At 39.9% G+C, this 18,167-nt stretch overlaps 1 protein-coding gene across 1 annotated transcript; it reads right to left on the reverse strand.

Annotated features, from left to right (window-relative positions):
* Positions 1 to 525: 525 nt before the first annotated feature.
* Positions 526 to 8,010, reverse strand: LOC131417456 (keratin, type I cytoskeletal 27). Its single transcript, XM_058560920.1, has 8 exons — positions 5,505 to 8,010; positions 4,902 to 4,984; positions 4,373 to 4,529; positions 3,940 to 4,101; positions 3,734 to 3,859; positions 2,157 to 2,374; positions 1,890 to 1,939; positions 526 to 1,507 (listed from the first exon to the last, which is right to left on the reverse strand). The coding sequence occupies exons 1-8, from the start codon at positions 5,946 to 5,948 to the stop codon at positions 1,365 to 1,367; spliced, it is 1,383 nt and encodes a 460-aa protein (XP_058416903.1). The 5' UTR covers positions 5,949 to 8,010; the 3' UTR covers positions 526 to 1,364.
* Between the last annotated feature and the right edge of the window lie 10,157 nt (positions 8,011 to 18,167).

Genomic DNA, 18,167 nt, shown 5'->3' on the forward strand with positions numbered 1-18,167 from the left:
TGAGGAAGATTGGCCCTGAGCTAACATCTGTTGCCAATCTTCCTCTTTTTGCTGAGGAAGACTGGCTCTGAGCTAACATCTGTGCCCATATTCCCCTATTTTTTATGTGGGATGCCACCACAGCATGGCTTGACAAGTGGTGCATCGGTCCGTGCCCAGGATTTGAAACTGCCAACTCCAGGCCGCTAAAGCGGACCATGCAAACTTAACCACTATGCCACCAGGCCGGCCCCTGTCTCAAGGTTGTTTTTTTTTTTAAAATTTTTTGTTTATTGCAGTAACATTGGTTTATAACATTGTAAAAATTTCAGGTGTACATCATTATACTTCTATTTCTGCATAGATTACATCATGTTCACCACCCAAATACTAATTACAACCCATCACCACACACATGTGCCGAATTATCCCTTTCACCCTCCTCCCTCCCCCCTTCCCCTCTGGTAACCATCAATCCAATCTCTGTCTCTATGTGTTTGTTTATTGTTGTTATTATCTACTAGTTAATGAAGGAAATCATACGGTATTTGACTTTCTCCCTCTGACTTATTTCACTTTGCATTATACCCTCAATGTCCATCCATGTTGTCACAAATGCCTGGATTTCATCGTTTTTGATTTCCCTTTTGATTTCTTCTGTGACCCATTGGTTTTTCAGGAGTGTGTTAATTTCTACATATTTTTGAATTTTCCTCCAGTTTCGTACTGTTGTGGTCAGAAAAGATACCCAATATGATTTCAATAGTCCTAAGTTTCTTACGACTTGTTTTGTGGCTAACATTGCAGAATTCCCCACTTGCCCTATCTAGTTGCCACATCTCTCTCTTTTCCCTTCTGCCTTCGAATATCACCATTTATAAATTTTTCTTTATTTTTAGGATGTTTCTGCTTCTTTAATTTCTTATTTCCACTTCTATGAGCATATTGCACTCAGGGATTAGATTTTGTTAACTGTTTTGTTCTCCTTACCAGCATGCAGTGTGTGCTTAATAAGTATTTATAGAAAGAAGGAAGGAAGATTTAAACTTTTACAGAGATGTGAAAAAGACTCCAACTAGTTTTCCTGTTAGACTTACTCCTGACTTGTGAAGACCATTGAATTAAACACAGTAAACTAAAAATAAAATTCAGCTCCCACTAGGGGGTATGTTTAAAATGCAAAGATGGACCAGAACCAGTGAAGATGACTTGCGACAGGAAGAACTTTTATTGAAACGCCACCACAGAGAAAGCCAAAGAAACACTACTATTCTGAAAATAGTTTGTCTTAATTCATAGGAAGAAAAGCAGAAAGATAAGAGGGCCCCTATTTAGGAACCTAGTTTCAATTTGGTATTTTAATTTAGGGGCCATTCTTTTGGTGTTCAGGAGGGCACCCTCTGTTCACTCTTCATGTTGTTGACTTTGGTAGATTTCTCTTCCATTGTGTGAACTCTGGACGAGAGAACTTTGCCACGAGAATCTATTTCTTCAACAATCGTTTTAACCACAGTGGTTTTAGATGAATCTAAAATGACACATATGAATTATTAGAATTTATCAGCTTTATAAAGGGTAAATAAATAACTCATGGGGCCGGCCCTGTGGCTTAGCGGTTAAGTGCGCGTGCTCTGCTACTGGCGGCCCGGGGTTCGGATTCGGGCGCGCACCGCTTCTCCGGCCATGCTGAGGCCATGTCCCACATACAGCAACTAGAAGGATGTGCAACTATGACATACAACTACTGGGGCTTTGGGGAGAAAAAGGGAACAAAAGGAAGAGGATTGGCAATAGATGTTAGCTCAGCGCTGGTCTTCCTCACAAAAATAAATATAAATAAATAAATAAATAACTCATCATTTTAAACATATACAAATAAACATTGGATGCTCAACACAGCTTTTGTTTACCTTTTATCTGATTTCCTGGTCCTCCATAGCCTTTTGATTTGACACAAGAGCTGTAAAAATATAGAGAGCTTGTATTAATTATTTCACTCTGTGTTTTGCTGAGGAAACTGAAAAACAATGATTTAAGATGGAAGATCACTAGATTCTTAAATAAAACTAGAAGGGGTTTATGTCCATATGGTGTAGATCATAGATACTCTGTAGTTGATTTCAAAAACATTTAATAACCTTAAAATAAATTGTTTTCTCAATGGAAGCAGCACTTACCCATCCTCTCCATCTATCAGGCGGCAGTAGGTCTCAATTTCTTTTTCCAGGTGGACCTTGATGTCCAGGAGATGCTCGTACTCCAGTTTCTGGCCCTCGGTCTCAGTTCTGACCTGGTGCAGCTGCTCCTCCAGGGCCCCGATCTGAGCCTGGATCTGGGCGAGCTGCGCACAGTAGTTGCCCTCGGTCTCTGTCAGGGAGCACTCCAGGGAGTGTTTCTGTGGATCAGTAAGAAACAGTTTAGTAGAAAATGTCACAGTGTTGTTTTAGAATAAGGTAAAGCACTTAAGAGATATTAAGACAGTTATCCTTACATAATGCAAACAACCATATTTACTCGAAAGATTCCACTTGTTCAATATTAATTGTTGCCTTTATTAGATGTCATATGATTTTTCTATTTGAGAATAACACAGTTGGTGGTAAGTGGTATTCAAATGCCCAGTAGTGTTAGCAAAGATGAAGTTGTTTCCTCTTGGGCACAGTCTAAAGATCCCTCCCCTCCACCAATGTAGCCTGTGCTTGTAGAGTCTGGCACAAATTTTCACTTTCCCCAGGAATAAAAGTCCCCCTACACTTGCTACTTCATTTCTAATCATGTGACAGCCTTGTCTGATGAGGATTATAGCTATTCGATTAAAAAATAATCTGTAGTGAGCTGCATAAACTTTCCAGAAGTAGAATGAACCAAAGAAAGGAATGACCTTTTTAGGCTTTAAATAGTTTGATTCATTGGCTTGTGAATCCAAATGGGTCTATATAGGGTTTATCCCACAGAGAGATGCTTGCTGTAATTTTACATGGAATGAAGATGAGAGTGTCTTACCCTCTCATCTGCAAGAATTTTTATATAAAATCTTAATTTTATATTCATAGCCTCTTTTGTTGATAAACTCTGGAGGTTTTACTAGCCGTAGTGGAAAAAGTATAGACTTGGGAGTTAGAAAATTTGGATTGAAGTTCTGGCTCCTTCGTATTCAATTGAGGGACTCGGGGAAAATTGCTTAACTTCTTTGTATCACATGAATTATAAAGTCGGCCCTGCCCAAGCCCCAAGGTTATTGTGGACTCATGTGGATAAAAGTGCTGGGTAAACTCCTAATGAAAAAGGTTATTATTATCATCATACATGTTTAGCTTTATTGGCAACCTTCATGCCTCTACTTTGCTTCTTGTTAATGCCACTTCAAAAGGAACTTGTAAATGCTCTTAATTAAGTGGCCAAAAGGAATGCTAGATGAAGAAAGCCAGTGTGTGCAAACATTATTTTTGCACTCCATGGACAGTGGTTTTTGATCTTTTGACTTGAGAGAGAAGATTCGAGGTAAAAACTATTTTCTTTTTTGAAAACCTCAAAATAATTGTATTTGCTAATTTCTAATGTTTCCGAATTATTAGCATCTAGGTATAATTTTCAGGCAAAGAGGATTCTACTGTGCAAAATGCAGATGGGTCTTATTCCAAGCAGAGTAATTAATGGATAAAAATGAAAATAAGTATTATCATGCGGAAGAAAATTCTCTTTAAATTTTTTCTCAATTTCTAAAGCAAACCTTTTTTTTGTAATTTTTACTTACGGTTGCTAAGAGGGACTGAAGTTCAATCTCCAGGGTTTGAAGAGTACGTTTCATCTCAGTAAATTCATTCCGAGCTGAGGTGGTGGCGCCAGCATCGTCAGACATCTGCTGCTGCAGCGAGGCGCTCTGAAATGTTAGGAGCCGTGTAAGGGCGATGCTCGCATCAGCACCCCGTGCCACGTGAGCGCGCCCTAACGTGGTGTCACCTTCTCGTTGAACCAGGCCTCCGCGTCCCGGCGGTTCTGCTCCGCGAGGGCTTCGTACTCCGCCCGCATGTTGTTCAGCAGAACCGTGAGGTCCACCCCGGGCGCCGCGTTCATCTCCACGTTCACGTTACCTCCCGCCGCGCCCTGCAGAGCCTTCATCTCCTGAAGGAAATTTGTTTAACCATCTTAGGATCTGCAGATGTTTAAAGGAGCTAGACAGACATGATCCATACGGTCAGCAACTTTTTTTTTTTAGGGTTTGTTTCTTTTGAGGGGGGTGGATAGGCACATTTCAAACAATCTAAACCCTATGGAGAAATTGACAAGTTACTTCCTGAATACTGATTTAAAATAGTATATTTGTCAGCTGAAATTCATTTTCAAATTTTGGGAGGAAGGCAGATTGTGAAATCAGGGGAGACAAAGCATCTACCTCCTCGTGATTTTTCTTGAGGTGAGCCAGCTCCTCGCTCAGAGTTTCCCACTGGATCTTTAGGTCGGTTCTGCACAGGGTCAGCTCGTCTAGGACTCGGCGCAAACTGCTGACGTCGGCGTCTACGCTCTGGTGAAGGGCTTGCTCATTTTCAAACCTTAGAACAATATTTGCAAGTTGCATTACATTAGTCACATCACTTTTTAGGTCATCATAAAACGCAAACTAAGCTTTGAGGTCAAACTGTTAAAATATACTGAGAACTTCAGTTAGATCACCTGTAGTGCAATAAATAAATTTCTTTGAAGCAAGAGAAGGGGAACACTTAAAACTCTCTTTCATATGATCTTCACATTCATTTGTGTCAGTCCCCACATTTCCCAAGTAAAATATATAATTCAGCTAGTCATTCTAACATGGATTTGGTTTAAAACAAATAAAAATAAAGAATTGAGCTGACCTCAAATAGCCAAAATAAAAGAGGGAAATGCTTAGGTAACTTTTTTGGTTTCTCTTCAGCTCTACTTACTTCAGTCTGAAGTCATCAGCTGTTAATCTTGCATTATCATTTTGCAGGATGACATTGGCATTACTTGTAGTTGCAGAAATTATCTGAAACATGGAGAGTTAGTTAAGAGTGAGAAAATACTTTTAAAAATTACACATTTCATTATTTCACATTTCCTTGAAATAAAGTCACCTGTGAAATTAGAGTGATATTTCTGGCATTCTGTCTCCAATAATAAGATGATTCTTTTGAAAATGGGAAATTTAAGTATGACCTCTTTTACTCTCTACCCCACCCATAAAAAACTCTTTCTATATAAAAGCTTATAAATATATAGCTGGAGACATTGGGTAGTTTTTGATATTTTAATATTACTGAAAGCATAACCATGTATACCTCATACCAGATGATGGGTGAGCCATGTTCAAAGATTAGAATTTTAATAAAAATTATTTTTAATATTAATAATGAACTACTGAAAATTAGAAGCTGAGAGCAAAGCCCTGCTGTGTGTGACAGCTTATGTGTGTGTGTGTGTGTGTGTGTGTGTGTGTGTGTGTGTGTGTGTATGTGGCGGTTAAATACTCTTACGGGTGTTAACCCTCATGACGTTGTGTTTCTTACCTGGTTCCTAAGATCGTCAATTATTGGAAAGTATCTGCCGTAATCATGATCAAGACCACGACAAGAGCCAGGCCCAAACTTCTCATACCAGCCCTTGATTTTCTGCTCCAAGTCAGCATTGGCCTCTTCCAGTGCTCGCACATTCTCCAGGTAGGAAGCCAGGCGATCATTGAGGTTCTGCATAGTCACCTTCTCATTGCCGGATAGGAGGCCGTGTTCACTCCCAGTGAAGGCAGCACAGGAAGCGCGCGCCTCGCCCAGCCCCCCGACATAGCCTCCTGCAGGTGAGCTGCCCCCAAAGGCGCAAGAGAAGCCACTTCCAATGCCTGGCACACTGCATGCATTTCCAGCCCCAAAGCCTGCTCCCCAACTAGAGAGCCGCACAGAGCCCGCTCCCCCGCAAGAGCCAAGGTGTCTGGATGCAGAAGAAAAGAGCACAGACATGGTGTCCAGACTGATGCGCTTGTTCCTGGGGTGAAGCTCTGGTGGCGAATGTCCTACTCAAACAGTTCAGTTTGTCTTTATATACACATTATCAGGGTGTTTCTTGATGAACTTTGCTACCCATAGCAAAATGATGTTTTCCAGCTCATCATGAATTATTCGTAATTGGGTGATTTTTTTTTTAATGAATGTCTTTACTGTACTGTGTCCACTTCTGTAGGTGGATAGTTGCCTTGGGGTTATTTGTTATCTCCAAAATGAGACAGGGAGGAGTATTATGAAGATTATTATAGTGATGCGTTTCAAATCTAGTGTGAGTAATCCTTCCTGTCTTCCACGCTTCAGTACTCTAAAATTCCTATAAGGATAAAAAGTGTGATAGACAAATTTCTCTTTCCCTTGCTCAGACCAACAACACTGCATTTTCTCCAGCAAGTGAGGCATTGTAGTCATGGTTTTCTATGGATAATATGATCTTTCTTTCACATATGTTGAAAATAATTTCAAGACCATGCACTCATGGTACCAGAGGAAGGAGGCTAGGTCCTAAAGGAAAATTAAGGAATTGAATGGACTCTTCTTTGGAGACAGAAAGTCTTCCCTTGATCATTATCCCTCCTGAGTTACCCTTTCATCTTTACTGGTTTTCCGCCTAAGCTCTGTTGCTAACCAGGTTAAGTAAAGATATTGGTTAACCTCTCAGGGCCTCAGTTTCCTCATCTGTAAAATGAAGGGACTAGACTGTGGCCTGTATATTCTATTTTTTATTTCTAGATTTCTTTTATTTTTACATTTCTTCCTTTCATTATTTCTAGAAAAGTTTTCTGCATTCACTTCCTACTCCTTAATTTTGGTCCCACCCCTTTACTGAAATTAATCTCACAAAGATTGCTAATTACCCCACATCTCCAATCTAATCATCATTTCTAATATTTATTCTCTTACACCCTTTTGGACACATTTGATACTGACCACCTCAGTCTTACTGAGTTTTGGACAATTGCTTTCTAAGAATACTTCCACATCTCTGTTTGCTCCTCTACCTTCTTCCATCCTGTGCTCTAAATTTTATCATTTCTAATAGTTTTGTGCTTGGCACTTTTGCTTTCTACACACTCTCCCTTTATGATCTCATCCCATATGGGTTTGGCTCTATGTGAAAGGCTTCTAAATATACATCTTTAGCACTTTTCTCTTCCTCTTTCTATACCCGCACCTTACTATGCCCACCAGACATTGCTACTTGTATGTTCTGTCTCTACTTCCAACTCAACGAACGCGCAATCACTTTGGCATCAAAATTTGATCTTTTGCATCTTTCTTCATTAGTTCATTAGTTATTGGTGGAATTACCATGGGTCATGATCAAGATCACTAAGAAATCTTTAATTGCTGTCATTTTCTACCAGCCTGCATCCAATAAGTCAGTAGGTCCTGTTGAATCTATTTCTGCAGTGTCTCTTGAAGTATTTTTCTCTCTTTTCTTTTTCTTGTCACTATCATTTCTTTCAGCTCAATTATTAGAACCTTATTTGGGTCCTAGTTTCAAGTCTTTCTCCTTTCCATCATTGTCAGTAGGCAGGTGGGTGCCGAAGCGCCATTCCTGACGTACAACACCATTCGTGTAATTGAAGGAACTGGGCTCTTGAATCAGATACGTCAACACTCCTATCCCAGTTCTGCCATTTTCTAGCTGTGGGACCAATGGAAATTTCATTCTGAAGTTTGATGAGCCTTGATTTTTCATTTCTAATATGGAGACATTACTTACGTTGTGAGGCTATTAAATGGTAGTCAAAGATGCAAAATAACTGTGCTTGTCAATAATATGTAGTCAGTAAGTATTTCTTTCCTTTTTCCACTCTTCTCCAGTTTACAAGCCATCAACTACAGACTAGATGAAGTTCCTTTGCCTGGCATTTAAGACTCTTCTTGATGTAGGTTCTACCTACCTGACTTGACTATTCTTTTATTTTACTGCTCTCTCCACCCCCACGTTGTTGTCTTTGTTCATGTTGTTCTCTCCATTAGAGGTTATTTGAGATCTTGCATTTGCCAAGAACAATGGACATCAACTTTCTATTATATAGATTGAAAATGAAGTTTCTAAAAATATAAATTTTCATGAGCTAATAAGAGAATTTGCATAAAGCAAGCCAGAAAAATCTGTTGATCAATCAAGAAATCACATTAATAAAGCATTGTGATTTATTGTATTACATAAAATTATGACATCAAAAATGTTACTTTTTTTTTGCAATTTGTAAGTTTGTTATTATGTAGCTGTCACTATTATCTCTATTATGTGTTATAAGTAATGAAATAATTTTAAAGAAAAAATATTTATGTTTTAATACCTCTAACTGAATATTTTTCCTGACTTTTGAACAAGGGGCTCCACATTTTGTTTTTTGCACTAGGCTCTGCAAATTATGTAGCCAACTCTGGTTGTTGTGTCTTTCTCAAGGAAAACTGAAAAATCCTAGAGAAAAGACCTCCAGATACAGATATTTGAGTGTTTCCCACAAAAGGAAGCTCACCACACAACCACCCTGGAATGAAATACACACATGCACACACAGAGCCTCCAAATATTTAAGGCCTTACTCTTGAATAGAATTTCAAAGATCTCCATACACTGAAAAGACTACAACATGAAAGACAAAGACTCAAAGAAAGAAGCAAAAATAGTGCTCATGGGAAACAGAGACAATAAAGGAAGCTGAAGAAAACTCTAAAAAACAAACTACCTACCTTAGGGGCTGGTCTGGTGGCATAGCAGTTAAGTTTGTGTACTCTGCTTCTGGGGCCCGGGTTCCCAGGTTCAGATCCCAGGCGCGACCTACACGACTCGTCAGCCATGTTGCGGTGGCATCCCACATACAAAATGGAGGAAGATTGGCACAGATGTCAGCTCAGAGCATGTCTTCCTCAAAAAACAAAACAAAACAAAAACAACAACAACAAAAAAGAAACTACCTACCTTAGAAGTAACAAAAATACTGCCTATTCGAAACATGAATAGAATATCATTAAAATTGAATAGCAGAGCACAAGAAAGGGCTCTTAGAATTAAAAATCAGGATCTCGAGTCAAGATGGCGGCGTAAGCAGACTCTGAACTCACCTCCTCCGGTGGACACAGCCAATTTACAACTACTCGTGGAAAAAGTACCCCTGAGACAGAACTGAAAACTGGATAAGAGGAACTCCTGCAACAACGGACAATCCTAACTGAGGTGGAAGAGGCAGAGACTTCCTTCCAGAGAGGAAAAACGCCGCCTTCACAAGCCGCCAGCTTCACGGCCGCCGGGAGCAGCGCACAGGTACGCAGCCTCCCTGGAGGCGTGGGGCCTTGAGCTGGGGAGCGCCCCCGCTGTGGGCATTTTGTGGACCCAGCACAATCGAGACCAACGGCATAATATCTGACTGTGCCTGCCACTAAAACATTGGGGAGTACCCCCAGAAAACCCGGTTCACAGAGAAACTAAAACCGGCTCTTAAAGGGCCCGCGCACAAACTCACCCGTTCCAGAAAGCATCCTAAAATCACCAGAAAGAAAGGTGTACAGTTCTTTGGTGACAAGAGACTCACCTAATAGGCCCTGAGTGCATCTTGGTGAGGGGTGAGACCTCTCCAGGGACTGGGACATTGGCGGCGGCCATTGTTGTGGCCTGGTGTGGGCGTGCTGACACAGACGCCATTGGAGTTCTCCCTGAGGCCTGCTAGCCCAGGGTCTGCCCCACCCACTAGAGCACCGATTTAATCCAGCTCAGCCAGGGCAGGCAGCCCACCCTAGAGACTGGCCCCACCCAACAACAAGCCCTCAGGCAACTTGTGGGCCTGCATAGATTGGTGACTGGATTCTCTGCAGCCTGGCAACTGAGCCGACTTGAGTGGGGCAGGGTTTGCACAAGGAGCTGGTGGAGAGTGTGGGGCAGTGGCGGAGTGTGTGGGGCTCCCGCCGTGGAGAGACTGGGTCTACTTGGGGAGGTCAGGGCGCACACACGGGGCAGGACTGTGTTGACTGTGTGTGTGGACCTGTGGGCGGCAGGGCTTGTCAGCTGCAGAAGACTTGTGCTTCTCAAAGACCCACATAGGGGGTTTGCCACACCTTCCAAAGCCTGAAACAATTGGGTGCTCCTGTGCCTGAGGCCAGCCCCACCCAGCTGCAATCCTCAGAGAGCTGACAAGAGACCTAATAGGCTAGAGGCTTACAGCAATTGTAAGGCCCTGAGCCTAACAACCTGCCACGCTGGGGACCTACTCACTTAAAAGAAATACTGCAACACAAATGTGGTATTAGAACTTGCAGCCAACTGTGCTGGGGCTCCCCACACCTGATAAAGAGACTGAAGGGCCCACAACAACTACAAGCAGCTGAGCATTACAACAGCTGGCCAGGAGCATAACTCGGCCTCCCTGGGTGCCTACAGGGAGAGCAAACAGGCCACAACAGAAGGACACACGTAGCCCACATAGGGGTCACCCCTGGAACATTGAGAACTGAAGGAAGCACACTGGAAGCCTCCTAAGGCATCACTTACATAAGATCGCCTATCCAAGAGCAGGAGACGTAGCTGACCTGCCTAATACGTCGACACAAGCACAGGGAAAGAGGCAAAATGAGGAGGCAAAGGAATACATTCCAAGTAAGGGAACAGGACAAAACCCCAGAAAAGGAGCTAAGTGAAACAGAAATGAGCAACCTACCCAACAGAGAGTTCAAACTAAGAGTGTTAAGGATGCTCACTGATCTGGGGAGAAGAATAGATGAACTCAGTGAGAATGTCAACAAAGAAATGGAAGATATAAAAAAGAACCAATCAGAAATGAAGAATATAATACTGGAAATGAAAAATTCATTAGAGGGACTCAAAAGCAGAGTAGAGGACACAGAAGAACGGATCTGTGAGCTGGATGAAAGACTAGAAGAAATTACCCAAGGTGAACAGGTAAAAGAGAAAAGAATTACAAAGAGTGAGGACAGTCTAAGAGACCTCTGGGACAACATCAAGCACACTAACATCTGTGTTATAGGTGTCCCGGAAGGAGTAGAGCGAGACAAGGGGGCAGAGAATCTATTTCAAGAAATAATAGATGAAAACTTCCCTAACCTAAGGAAGGAAACAGACATCCAGGTAGAGGAAGCACAGAGATCCCCAAAAAAGATAAACCCAAAGAGGCCCACACCAAGACACATCATAATCAAAATGTCCAGAATTAAAGATAAAGAGAGAATCCTAAAAGCCGCAAGAGAATGTCAAGTTACATACAAAGGAAACTCCATAAGGCTATCAGCTGACTTCTCAGCAGAAACCTTACAGGCTAGAAGAGAATGGCACGATATATTTAAAGTGCTAAAAGGAAAAAACTTACAGCCAAGAATACTCTACCCAGCAAGGTTATCATTCAAAATGGAAGGAGAGATCAAAATTTTCCCAGACAAGCAAAATTTAAAGGAGTTTGTCACCAAGAAACTAGTGCTACAAGAAATGTTAAAGGGACTGACTTAAGGGGAAAAGAGAAGACCACAAATAGGAAAAATTATCTATTTCCATGATAAGAACGTAATGGATACAAATGCACAAAAAAGAGGTTAGATATGATATCAAAAACATAAAATGAGGGAGGAGGGGAGTTAAAGAGTAGAGCTTTCAGACAGAGGTCAAACTAAAGTGACCATCAATTCTGTATAGAAGAAGAAAGGAACAGAGAAGGACTACTAAAACACTGAGAAAAAAAAAAAGTTAAAAAATGGCAGTAAGTACATACTTATCAATAGCTACTTTAAACGTCAATGGACTAAAAGCTCCAATTAAAAGTCATAGGGTGGCTGACTGGATAAAAAAACAAGACCCATATCTATGCTGCATACAAGAGACACACTTCAGACCTAAAGACACTCGCAAACTGAAAGTGAAGGGATGGAAAAAGATACTCCACACAAATAGCAATGAAAAGAAAGCTGGGGTAGCAGTACTCATATCAGACAAAATAGACTTTAAAACAAAAGCTGTAAAAAGAGACAAAGAAGGGCATTACATAATGATCAAGGGAACAATCCAACAAGAGGATGTAACACTTGTAAATATCTACGCACCCAATGTAGGTGCACCTAAATATATAAAGCAATTATTAAAAATCAACTTCCAAAATCAAACTTCAATAGATAGGTTGGAAAATAAGCTTTAAAAAAATCTCCCCAATAGTAGAACAAAGGACAAAAAGATGAATAAAAGAAAAGATTAGAAAATTAGAGACTTGGTCTAAGAAGAACCACCGTAAGTGGGTTTTCCAGAAGAGAGAAGGGAGAAATGACCAAGAAATTATTTTATAAACACATTCTATAGTACTACTCAGAACCAGAAGACTGCACTTCTAAATTGAAAGAGACTACCAAGAACCATGAGTAATAAATGAAAAAGAACCACAGCAAGGCTTGTGTACAGGATATTTCAGAGGACCATGGAGAAAAAGAGAAGATTTAAAGTGTCAGGAGAAAAGACAACACACATCCAAGGATGAGGAAATCAGAACGGCTCTGGACTTCTCAACAGCCCTGGAAGCCATGATTACAGTGAAGAATGCTTTCAAAATTCTAACTGAAAGTGATTCCAAACTAAAATTCTTTACTTTGACAACTAATTATGAGTGAGAGTGGAATAAAAATATTTTCAGACATGAAAGTTCTGAAAACACTTACCTCCCTTGCACACTTTGTCAGGAAGCCACTAGAGGGAAAAATGAACAAGAAAAGGGAAAGCTTAGGATCCAGGAAATGGGACTGTAATACAAGAGTGCATTGAATGAATGTCCCTGAATGATAGCTGGGTAGTAGGACCAAAAAACAAATAGTCCATATTCAGTAGGAGGTTGAAGGATTCTGAGGGAGGTCTTCAGGGGATAGATGAAAATGACTGATGATTTTGGTCATGTAAGAAAGAGGTGTGAGAGATTAAGATACATGGGAAACCAAGTTAGTAAAAAATCAGAAAAATATTGCTTGCATGAAGAACAAAAAATTGTACAAGAAAACATAATTAGAGTATACCATTTGACACAATAATGAACAATATTTACTTAGTCATAATGATAAAAATACCAAACATTGATTTACCCAAATATTGTGGTATAGCTATATTAGGAGGAGAAAGATGGTAAAAACCAAACTCTCAACTTCCTTTTTTTATTTTTATTTTTTGTGAGGAAGATCAGCTCTGAGCTAACATCTGCCAATCCTCCTCTTTTTGCTGAGGAAGACAGGCCCTGGGCTAACATCCATGCCCACCTTCCTCCACTTTATATGGGACACTGCCACAGCATGGCTTGCCAAGCTGTGCGTTGGTGCGCGTGGGAATCCGAACCGGTGAACCCTGGGCTGCCGCAGCGGAGCACGCGCACTTAACCGCTTGCACCATGGGGCCGGCCCCTCTCAACTTCCTTTTAAAAGGGTAATATGTAATGTCTAAAATTGATAAATCAAGACATATTGACTAAAGCATATTATTTAAATATAGAGAAAAAGATTACAAGAAATGACTAAAATAGTTTTAAGTGGTAGCCTGTGGAAAGCAGGGCTTGAGGTGGAAGAAGGTAGGGAACAAGAAGTTGTTGCTGTTTTTTTTTAGTACAATTTGACTTTTAAAACAAAGTGCATTCATTACTTGATAAAAAGTAAAAATTAATTAAAAAATAACCAAGAAAAGAAATCCCAAATATACAACAGAAATTTCCTTGTAAAATTTACAAATAAAGTTGATACAGACTCCAATTTAATAAAAAGACACTATGATATTTCCATGTCTAGCAGTTAAATAAGATTAGATACTATGAAATCCCTTCCACCACAAAATACTGTAACACTGGATAAATTACCATAAGTGTCCTTTTAAATTCATTACTAAGCTCAAAAAATAAATAAATAAAGGAAGTCATAAAAAAAGAAACTAAAAATATAGAGCTGAAACATGAGTGGTGAGCAAACACAGAAGTTTGAGCTGTCCTGGAAATATGCTCAAACCAAAAACAGATTTTCTTGTTAAGAGCCCCACTGACAAATAAGATTTGAACCTGAACAAGTGTCATAGCTGAATAATTTCAGCCAGAAATAACAGAACAAAATAAAGTAAACTCATGAAGAAACAAACCACATATGACTAAAGAGTCAACACTAACTGCAGTCTACAGAATAGGATATGAAAGACCAATGATAATGAAATGACAAGAAAGTTTGTACCAACAAGTGTGGATTTAGCATTTAGAGAAGTGAAAGAGGGAACTGGAAGTGTTAAAAATGCACAAGTGACTATCAAAAATGATCAGGTAAATTTAAAAAAGAAATGGAAGATGTAACTAAAATTTAAAATTTAACTGAGGATTAAGCAACAGATAAGACACTACTGAGAAGATAATAAATAAACTGTAGGAAACATGAAAGATTGTTTTTCTAAATGGGGGGATGGGGGAGAGATTGAAGTTCTAACACACTTTTCACTGGAGTTCCCCTAGAGACAATACTAAGAGAATGGGGTAGAGGGTGAGAATTTTCTAGAATAGATTAGAAACATCAGTCTTCCAATTTAAGAGGCAAAGTAAATGTAAAAACCTACTTCTAGTGATGCTGAAGAACACCAAAGACAAGAAGAGGACCTTACAGCTGCCAGAGAGAAAATAGAGATTTACAAAGGAACCATAATTAGACTGTCAGCAACTTCCCACTAGCAAGAATGGAAATCAGAAGACACTGGAATACTCTCTACAAAATACTAAGAAAAAATAACTATCACATTAAAATTGAGTACTAAGCAAAACTATCTTACAAGAATAAGGTATTAATTTTGGGAAATCACAGCAATGGTGGCAGAATTTTTGAATCCTCACATAACAATCACACAGAACAATTATACCGCAAAACCAAAGACCCACGTACAACTAATACAACAAATCTAGATGAGAAAGTATGACCACGAAGCCCAAAATATAAGCTGGTAGAACAAACTACCATTAGCCCTAAGACCTGCATGTTGTAAACATTTCTGTGGGAAGAAGAGGGAAATCCAGAGGCTTCTGAAGGGTCTGATTACAGGAGAATCCCAAAAGAGCCAACTGAAAATAACAGCAGGTAAATTTGAGAAAAACAGGTGAAACTGGGAGAGTTTTGCCCTTCCAGTAGTAGGTGAGTGAAGAGAGTCTTCCCTGAAGTCAGAAGGTGAATGGAGCAGTCTAGACCCGTGAATTCTCAGAACTGCTGGCCGTGGTTCCCTCCCACAGTGAGGACAAACTACTGGAGAAGAATCAAAACTGATCTGGATAGGGTCAGAGAGACGAAGGAAAGAGAAGGTCCAGACACAAGTGCGGGAGAGGAAAAGAGGCAGGAAATTTCAGAAATCAAGTCAACATATTTTTGAACCTTCGTTGAAAACGAGAAAAGGGAGCTCTGTAAAGTTAGAAAAGCTATGTGGAGCTGTACTCATTCTGGAAGTTAAGGAACACGAATTTCCTATAAAAATGAGGAAAAAAAAAAGGTTGAGGTAAAATCCCCCCAAATGTTAACAAACAAAAATAAGAAAATGAGGATCTGGGGGCTGGCCCAGTGGCGTAGCGGTTAAATGCGATGACTCTGCTTTGGTGGCCCAGGGTTGGCAGGTTTGGATCTTGGGCGCTCACCGAGGCACTGCTTGTCAAGCCATGCTGTGGCAGCGTCCCATATAAAGTGGAGGAAAATGGGCATGGCTGTTAGCCCAGGGCCAATCTTCCTCAGCAAAAAGAGGAAGATTGGCATCGGATGTTAGCGCAGGGCTGATCTTCCTCACAAAAAAAAAAAAAAAAGAAAATGAGGATCTGAATTACACCCCTCTAGAAAATGAAAGTGTATCAGAAAGACATGCCCGCAAAACAGATTAAGATATAACCTACCATTTCAAAGTCATCTAAAATGCATTAAAACCGATAGAAGGAAAAAAAGGAAGATAAACCAGAATCTGGAAAACTTAGAAATGGGGTGACAGAACTTAGGAAAGGATTAGAAATAAAAGAAAAAAATCATTACACTGAGTAAGATACAATCACAGGAAATGAGAGTTTAGGAGAAATCAGTCCCCAGAGAGGAGACATATTCTGGAAATACACAATCTTAAATAATCTTAAATAAATACCTTAAATAATCTTAAGTAAAATATTAACAAATACAATTCAATAGTATATTAAATAGTATGTAATATTTCAAGGGAGTTATTTATAAAAAATAGGGGTAGTTCAACATTATCTAGAGCAGATAAAAATGTCATATGACAAAAATCATATGAGCATCTCTGAAGCACTAAAAGAAAACACAGGCAATTTTACTTAACATGTTGGAATGACAAAGACTTTTCTCAGCAGTTGTAAAACTCAAAATCTACGAATGGAAATTTTTATAAATGTGACGATGAATGATAAATTTCTGTATGACAAAAAAATCAAAAGAAAAATAGCAATATCAAAACATTGGCAACACCCAATAAGTGGTAATTTACTTTCCTTGCAATGAGCTCCCCCAAATCTTGGGTGTTTGTCAGAAGAAGGAACTGCAGTTTGTGATTTCTGCTTTAACAACCATCCAGGCCCGGTATCTGAATTCCTTCTCCTTCAGACGGAGACCAATTCCTTGGAAGTACCTTTGGTGTAGAAACCTACCACCGCAAAAAGCAACATGAATCTTCAAGAATTGGAGAAGGAGATGTAATCAATTAGCAGAACTCCTAAAGAAGTCAGGAGCCCTAGAATTCTACCGAGCAAAGGAAAATAACAGACCTAAAGGCCATGGTCAATTCTCACACTCCCAGGAAGGAAGGACAGATTTTAGACTGTAAGGCCTGAGGATGGGATGTTTCCTTCCATCCTATGAACTCAACAGAATATAGAGGAAATGCACCCAGAATTTAATTTTACATCCATTCCTTTGCTAAATAGATACACAGATACAGGGAATTCTGGTTTATTTCTTTGGCAAGAAATGATGAATTAGAATTGTTTCCCTTTTTAGTCTTTTTACATCAATAGTACCCTTATCACGAAGTGCAATATGTACTCCCTGTACTCCAGTGAGCCTTGCCATGGAAAGCAGATCACCCGGAAGATGGTGTTTTTAGAGATCAATGTGTTATGAGCACACTTGATAAGCAGAGCTGGTTTCATGGGCATGAAACTCCTGCAGTCACACAAAGTCTCACATTCAGAAGGGCCCCATACTTGTTTTAATGCTCTTCTGTTGCCATCTTGATATTCTTTTTTTTTTTTTTTGGTGAAGAAGATTGGCCTTGAGCTAACATCTGTTGCCAATCTTCCTTTTTTTTTGCTGGAGGAAGATTGTCCCTGAGCTAACATCTATGCCCATCTTCCTCTATTGTATCTTGGACACTGCCACAGCACGGCTTGATGAGTAGTGTGTAGGTCCACACCCAGAATCTGATTCTGTGAACGCTGGGCCGAAGTGGAGCCCTGTAAACTTAAACCACTATGCCGCCAAACTGGCCCTGCCATCTTGATATTCTTAATAATTTTATCTTTGAACTTGTGCCTTGTAAGTGAAGTCTGATGGGACAATGGGGCATGCGAGTGAGCAGAGGAATATTTGAAATATGCTTGTCTGCAGTTGTTCCTTATTGCTTCAGTCACATGGAGCATATGCAGTGCCCACGTGCACATCATTCTGGTGGACCCACAATGTGTAGGAGTTCAGTGAGACTCAAAGTGAGTACAAAGTAAGTATATTACATCTATGACTGAGTAAGCAGGGTCTCTGACAACCCCAAGAGGCCAGGTTTTCCATTCAAACAGAACTTGCTTCGAATGCAGAAAGAAGGCAATGGTGTTCTGCGAAACATGAACGATCAAGGAACCCTATCATATACTTGTGTTACCTTCCTGTTATTAGTCAACTACCTAGGCTAAAAACAATGATGTAGAAAGATAGGGCAACCCACAGTTCCTTTAAGAAAAGGAAGTCTTTTCTTACTCATCAGTAAACCAATGGTGGAGAGTGTTGGTAGAATGTGAGCATACAAAGAAGTGAAATACAAAAATAGAATGTGAGCATACAAAGAAGGGAAATAAAAACATCTGAGTTGAGTTTGTTTCCACTGTTTTGATAAGAACAAAACACATATGCATGTATGAACTACAATATGTGAATTGTGTAATTTCAGTGATTCTGTATACAAGTTAAATATTCTTATAT

The sequence above is a fragment of the Diceros bicornis genome, chromosome 18, assembly GCF_020826845.1.
Source record: "Diceros bicornis minor isolate mBicDic1 chromosome 18, mDicBic1.mat.cur, whole genome shotgun sequence".
Classification (NCBI taxonomy): domain Eukaryota; kingdom Metazoa; phylum Chordata; class Mammalia; order Perissodactyla; family Rhinocerotidae; genus Diceros; species Diceros bicornis.